The 7,036-nt window shown below is 63.2% G+C and overlaps 1 protein-coding gene and 1 long non-coding RNA gene across 2 annotated transcripts; one reads left to right on the top strand and one right to left on the bottom strand.

Annotated features, from left to right (window-relative positions):
- Positions 1 to 694: 694 nt before the first annotated feature.
- TPBGL (trophoblast glycoprotein like) lies at positions 695 to 2,553 on the top strand. Its single transcript, XM_063150546.1, has one exon. The coding sequence runs from the start codon at positions 695 to 697 to the stop codon at positions 1,763 to 1,765; it is 1,071 nt and encodes a 356-aa protein (XP_063006616.1). The 3' UTR covers positions 1,766 to 2,553.
- A 2,470-nt stretch (positions 2,554 to 5,023) lies between these two features.
- Positions 5,024 to 6,310, bottom strand: LOC134415275 (uncharacterized). The gene is made up of 3 exons (XR_010027011.1): positions 6,115 to 6,310; positions 5,286 to 5,485; positions 5,024 to 5,085 (listed from the first exon to the last, which is right to left on the bottom strand). It is a non-coding gene; the product is annotated as an uncharacterized LOC134415275 (long non-coding RNA).
- Between the last annotated feature and the right edge of the window lie 726 nt (positions 6,311 to 7,036).

Genomic DNA, 7,036 nt, shown 5'->3' on the forward strand with positions numbered 1-7,036 from the left:
TGCGGGGTGCCCGGTTTGTGGGGAAGGTCGGGGAATGGGGACCGGGGCTGCAAGGGGAGTGGGACAGCCCCTAGATCCTGAGAAAACCCCCCAGCTCCTGCCTGGAATGGAAGGCGTCGGAGGCAATTCCCTGAATCCTCCCTGGGACGGAGAGCCCCCGTGAGAGCCCCCATTCCCTCCCCGGGGCTGGGGGGCACCCCGCAGCAGCCGCCAACGCCCACCTGGCTGGGAAAGGACCGGGACAGCCTCCAAATCCTGCCCGGGCTTGGCGGGGACCGCGGCATCTCCTGATCCCTCCTCGGGCTGCACGGGGGCCGCGGAGTCCCGAGCAGAGCCCCGGAGCCCGCAGCGGCGGCGGCGGCTCGGTGGGTTCGGTGCCGAGCCCGTCTCAGCCCAGCCCAGCTCGGCTCCCCCCGACGGCCGCCGCCCGCAGCGCTCCCCCAGCCCATCGCGCAGCGCCGGGCAGCCCCAACCTGTCCCCTTCTCCTCTTCCTCCTCCTCCTCCTTCTCCTCCTCCTCGCTCTCCTCCCCTTCCACCCCCCCGGGCCGATTTGGGCAGCGGCGCGCCCGGCGCTGCCGGCAGAGCCGCCGTGTGCGGGCGCGGCGCCGGAGGCAGCTCGGCCCGGGGGGGCTGCGGCGAGGCAGGCGCGACCCCCCGGCGGCCCCGGCCCCGCTGCATGCCCGCGGGGGCAGCATGGCCCGCAGGCAGGCGCGGCGGGCGGGCGGCGGGCCGCGCTGGCTGCCCTGGCTGGGGCTCGCCCTGCTGCCGCTGGCCGTGCCGCCCGCCGCCGCCCCCGCCGCTTGCCCGTCCGCCTGCTACTGCGTGGCCACCCCGGAGCTGGTGCAGTGCCGCTACGAGCGGCTGGAGGAGCCGCCGCGGGAGCTGCCGGCCGCCGTGCAGAACCTCAGCATCGCCGGCAGCAACCTGAGCGTCCTGTCCCGCGCCGCCTTCGCCGCCCGCCCGCTGCGCGACCTCCGCCTGCTCCGCCTGCGCCACGACAACATCCACACCATCGAGGACATGGCCCTGCAGGGCCTGCCCGCCCTGCGCACCCTCGACCTCAGCCACAACCCGCTGCTCTCGGTGGCCGCCGGCGCCTTCGCCGGGGCGCCGCTGCTGCGCACGCTGCAGCTGAACCAGGCGCTGCTGGCCGCCCCGCTCGAGGAGCAGCTCGCCCTGGCCCTGCGCAACCTCAGCCTGCGGCGCCTGGAGCTGGCGGGCAACGCGCTGCAGGCGCTGCCGGCCGCCCTGCTGCCGCCCGGCCTGGAGGAGCTGGACCTGCGCAACAACTCGCTGCAGCGGCTGGCGGCCGCCGAGCTGCGCAGCCTGGACGCGCCCGAGCTGCGGGGGCTGCGCCTCAGCCTGGCCTCCAACCCGCTGAGCTGCGACTGCGGCCTGCGGCCCTTCCTGGCCTGGCTGCGCGGCGCCGCCGCCAACCGCGTGCTCGACGCGCGGAGCCTGCGCTGCGCGGGGCCGGCGGCGCTGCGGGGCACGGCGCTGCTCCGCCTGCGGCCCGAGGCGCTGGCCTGCGCCCGCGGCGACGGCGGCGAGCCCGCCGAGCTCGAGACCGCCTCCTACGTCTTCTTCGGCATCGTGCTGGCGCTCATCGGCGTCGTGTTCCTCATGGTGCTCTACCTGAACCGCCGCGGCATCAAGCGCTGGCTGCACAACCTGCGCGAGGCCTGCCGCGACCAGATGGAGGGATACCACTACCGCTACGAGCAGGACGCCGACCCGCGCTGCGCCGGCACGCCCGGCCTCTGACCGCACCGCGGCACCACCGACGGTCGGCGTGTGAGGACGAGCCGGCCTCGGGGTGCCCCAGAGCGGGGTGACTCTCCCTGGAGGGCTCCGGCCCGGCTCCCCCTTGCCGCGCCCTCTCCGATCCGACGGGCTCCCGCAGGGCTCCAGGCTGGACCGTTCCCCCATCGCGGTGCCCTCGGGCGGGGAGCACGCCCGGCTCGGCCCCGGAGCGCCGGGAATCTTCCACCGGGAAGCTCCGGCAGGCGGGATGCGCGGCTCGGCGCTCGCACCCGGGTGTTTGCTTGGCGCAGCCCGAGAAGCCGCGGGCAATACCTGAAACTGTCCTGGACGTTCCTGGAGCCTCGACTTCACTTTGACCATGTACAGCTCTCTTTCCTATTAGATTTCTATTTGACAGGCGCAAAGTTTACCTCGATTTCTTTTTTTTTTTTTCCCCTCCCTTTTCTTCTCGCTGCAAAGAAGAGAACGCGTCCAGCTGCTTCCCCCCCGGGAAGCGGCGTGCTTTTCCCAGCCCGTTTATCCATTAGGTTGTGTTCATTGACATTTCCAGCTCGTTCTAGGCACACGGCGCTGCAGCTGTAGGAAACGCCTCCGCCGGCTGCGTGCATGTTCCCCGGGGCACGCGGGGGCAGCCCTTTGACTCTAGAATGTAGCGTAGACCTGGCTGTCTCGGCACTTTGTCATTTACGACGAGCCAAGCAGAAGCTCCCGCCCTAATTCCCCTGCCCGTGTTTGCTTTAGTGCCTGTTACTATATCCTAGAGCAAATATATCGAAAGCTGCACCCACTCCATCGTCTATTTTCTATAAAGCTCCTTGCATACGGTTTCCGAGTATCCCCGCGGCTGAGGCGAAGTTACTGTGCTCGGTTTGCCCGAGGAAGGGACTGGGCTCCTCTGCTTTCATCGGGGCTTAGGAACTTCTCTTGCTGCGCTGGTTTGGTGGCCAGGCATGCAGGGGGGTTTGGTGTGGCTTGGGCACACGTCCTTCCCTGGCAGCAGCACAGGGGCTCGGGAAAATTACCCAGGTAACAGCTTCCTAAAGCCATTTTTCTCTCCCGGCTGGTTTGGTACCTCATCCACGAGGTGCCGGCGCGCTGAGCATCTCCGGCTGCGGGGCTTCCCCAGAGGAAGCCGCGGCTTTTGGAACGTGGCATCTTAAAGAATGCCGAATTTCGGTGCCGGGATGGAAACCGGAGCGTTGCGTTTGCCTCTCCCCGCAGCGGGAGGGTGAGGCGGGCAGGGCGGGGAGCGCGGCTGCCTCCGGCCGTACCGGTGTTGGCGGGGATGCTCGGGAGCAGCCGGTGCCCGGTGTGCCGGCTCCGAAGCGAGAGTGCTGCGGGAGTTGTGTTCCTGGAGCCCCGGTGCGTGTGCGCTCTGCTGCCGGGTGGAAAGCACGGTTCTTTCCATGCCTGGAGGCTCCGCGAGCGATGCAGCCTGGTGCACGATCCTTTGCATTTTTCCCCTTCGAAATTCCTGCCGTTCAAATCCCGGTATCGAGGTGGGGCGGCTGGGAAAGGAGAGCGGGAGGTAGAGCCTGCGGCTGGGCTGTGCTCGAGTTACAGCACCGGGAATTGCAATGATTGTCCTGGATGTTCTGAGCAGGGAGCTGGTTCCCCTCTGTCCTGGCTCCTGGAGAATCCCGAGACGCCCACGGCTCAGCTCCTTGTGAAACTTGTTGCATTTTGAAGACCTTTTCCTAAGGTTTCCCCCCAGAGCTTGAGTGCTCCGGTCCCACCTTGTCACTCCATGCAGCCAGCTACAAGGAGAGAAATCTCAGCCTGCCCTCACCTTCACCCACTTCCCCATCTCCCTTTCCCACCCCAGTGCAGCCAAACCGAGCCCCTGAGCAAAGGAAGGGCCAGCAGGGTGGGTTTGCACATCTGGCCGGGCACACCCCAGCTGTGACTCCAGCATTCGTTCATGGGGACAGAGATGGGGAGGGTGAACACGGTGCAGGGAGAAGCCTGGAGGGCTCTGCGGGCAGAAAGGAGGGCGCTGGAACAGGGAGAAGCCTGGAGAGCTCTGCAGACAGAAAGGGGATGTTGGAGAACGCTGGAGGAAGCAGGGAAAAGGAGGATGTTTTAACAGGGAGAGGCCTGGAGGAAGCAGGAAGAAAGAAGGGGGATGTTGGAGCAGGGAACAGAGCACCAGTCTGGCAGCAGGCGCCAGGCTCTGGGATAGATAACAGGAAGGAAATCGCCTCCAGGCAAAAGGAGAAGTGGCCAAACGCTCCCTGACCCCAAAGCCCTTTGTCTGAAAGGGTGGCCGGTGTGGGCAGCTGGTGGTTCCAGCTTTGCCCGAGGCCAGATGGAGGGAGGTGATGGCTTTTGGTGCCCCGGGATGAGGGCGCTTCTCCTTTTGGCACCAAAAGGTTCAGACCAGCCTGGCCCCCCTGACTGGGTGCAGTGAGAGCCCTCCAGGGATGCCAAGCCCCCCAGGTGATGTACAGGGGGTAGGATGGGGTGGATAAAGCTAAAACTGTGGGAGCACAGTTCCTGTGGCTTGTCAGCCTCAATATTATTCTGTACAGCACATACCCCACACATGACAAAGGAGCAGGAAGCCTCTGGATTAGGGCATTGTCACCGAGCTGAGACTCAAAATGTGATTTTTGGGCTCTCAAAGACAGCCCCATGTTGGGAGAACCCCAGCTGCCATCATGCATACATGCTGTCCCTTTCCATGAAGCAATGTGGACCTTCCGGTGTCCTGAGCTCACGGCAGGAGCACAGAGTCACCCCAGCAGCTCCTGGAGCTGAGGGAAATGCAGGATAGAAACAGCAGCCGTGATGGGAACCAAGCAAAGCATGCTCAGAGCCCCCTGCAGTGGCTCATCACCAAAACGGGGAAAAAAGCCAAAACATGTCTATTTTTATGCCCTGCATGTGAAATGGCACCGGTGCTTTGCAGCCAGCACAGGCTTTGAGATGTGCTTTTCCTTTCTTATTTTCCAAACCTCAGAGGTTTCCTGGGCTGATTCAGCGGGCAGGCAGGAAAGTTTGGCTGGGGAGGGGATGTGGGTGGGCAGCCCTGGCTGCACCCAGCCCCCAGAACATCCTGGGGACATTCAGGTGCTCCTGTCACCCAACCAGGGTATCCCTGGCAGCCCAAGGTGGCCAGGGCTGCAGGAAAGAGGCTGAGTGTGGCTCTCCTTTAGTGCAGAAGAGGCCAAAACTCCCACCAGCATGGTGGTGGCAGCTGGATTTATCCAGGAGAAAGAGCTAGGCTGGAGCATCACCCTTGTCCTTGCTGAGCACAGGGCTGCAGTGCTCCTGCACTGGGGCAGGGAAGATAATCAGCCACAAAAAGCTGCCTTGTCCTTAGAGAAACACAAAATTAATGATAATTAATTCTCCCCAAGTAACTTCGCCCCTCACAGCCTACACACCAGGCTCTTTATTCCTCACATTCCTTCCTCCCTCCTCACAAATTAACCCAAACCTTCAGAGGGAGCAAAAACACCCTCTGCTTTTCACTGATTCCTTTAGGAAAAGCAAGACAGGGATGCCACCCTCATACCTTGGGGAAACTGAGGCACAAACAAAGCAGAGTGGAGCTCCTGATAGCAGAGAAAGGTTTGCACAGGGGGAAAACCGCACAGAAATGGATTTCAGTCCTCAGCAGGGTTCCCTTCCCTTCAAACACTGGTGGTTTGGGATCACCATGCCCAGGACAGTGCTCTGTTTGTCCTTCATCTGCTTCGGGGTGGCTCCTGTACCCTGCCAAAGAAGTGGGATTGTCAGTAAGGGTTGTTCCTGTTTACCTGGGGATGTTTCCAATCAGCCAGGTTGGGATGTGTCTGGGAGATGGGCGTTCCTGGCTGAGCACAGACCTGTCCCCAGCTAAAAGGAGGGGCTGGAGGTGACACCACCAGGGATCAGGGGACTCCTCCTGAGGGGCTGGGGACACTCAGCCTGGCCGGGGGCCTCAGGGGACAGGCCAAAGCCTGAGTGCTCTCCCCAAGCCTGGCTGCAGGCAGCCCTGCAGGGAGCTGGCACAGCAGCGCCCAGGCAGATGGGCAAGGACGCGTTCCCACTAATCTGCCCCAATCTGGATTATTTTTCCGAATAAACCTGTGTTCCCAGCTGCTTGAAGCAAGTTTTTGGCACGCTGGGGACAGGTGGGGCTCTGGGGATGAGGGAGAAGCTGGCAGGGGTGGAGGAGATGGAGGGGATCACATCTGCTGGGTGTCCCTGTGCCAGCAGGCTCCCATGTCTGCACACACGGGGGGATTGGACATCCGAGGTGGTTTTGGCAGCACAGCACCCAGATCCTGAGGCTGGGGTCATCCATGGGGCCTCAGGCCTTTGCTGGCATTTGCTCCTGTCAAAAGTCAGTGGAAAATTACCTGTGTCCAGAGCCTGGTGTCCCCCTCCCAAAGCAGGGCTGGGATCCTGTGCAGCTCCTGTCAGGATCAAAGAGCCAGAAGATGCCTCTGGTGCTGGGTGTCCAGGCTGACCCCCATCAGGCAGTTCTGGGGCTTTGGGGAGCTCCCAGGGAGCCAGGCTCACCCCAGATCCCTGTCCTGCCTGAGGACACACGGGCACAGCGAGGCTGCAGAGCTGCTCTGTCCTCCAGCACGTGCCCAGCCACTCGCCAGCCTGACATTTACAAATCCCTATTTTTAGCTGCTCCTCATCACTTCTAATTGTTCAGGCTGGCCAGCCTCAGAAATGCTGCTCTGCACGGGCAGGATGGTCCCCGAGCCCATTTCTCTCTGCCCTGTGCCTCAGTTTCCCTTTTGGCAAGGAGCAGCCAAGCAGGGCGAATCCAGAGAGCCCAGCCCACTGGTAATTAATTTAGTTACTGAATTAACATTTAAATTGACAAGAGCTGCATGCGAAGCCAGCGCTGCTGCCTGCCGGGACTCATCAGCTTCCAGGGACCCTGGCTGCTCCCTGGTGCATGTGCCTGGGTCCTGGGGCTCTGCCAGCAGCCTCCAGGAGATGCTCTGCTGCCCCACACTGCTCCCAGCAGCCCCGAGGAGGCTGGACCAGCCCAGTCCCGCTGTCCTGGAAGAAATGTCAGTGTTCAGCAGGGACAGGGACAGCAGGTGCCAGTCCTGGGCTCCCCCTCTCCCTGCTCAAGTGCACCGAGGTGCCAGGGCTCCTGCCCGGCCCTTGGCTGTCCCCACACTGAGCTGGGAGGAGGAGAGGGGCTCAGGGAGAGCAGCCTTGGCAGATAAAACAACAACAGCAGCTACACAGGGTCCCCTGGGATGAAAGCTGCGGCCATCACTGAGGGGACACCTTGTCCCCATCAGCCCCGGG

The sequence above is a fragment of the Melospiza melodia genome, chromosome 2, assembly GCF_035770615.1.
Source record: "Melospiza melodia melodia isolate bMelMel2 chromosome 2, bMelMel2.pri, whole genome shotgun sequence".
Taxonomy (NCBI): Eukaryota; Metazoa; Chordata; class Aves; order Passeriformes; family Passerellidae; genus Melospiza; species Melospiza melodia.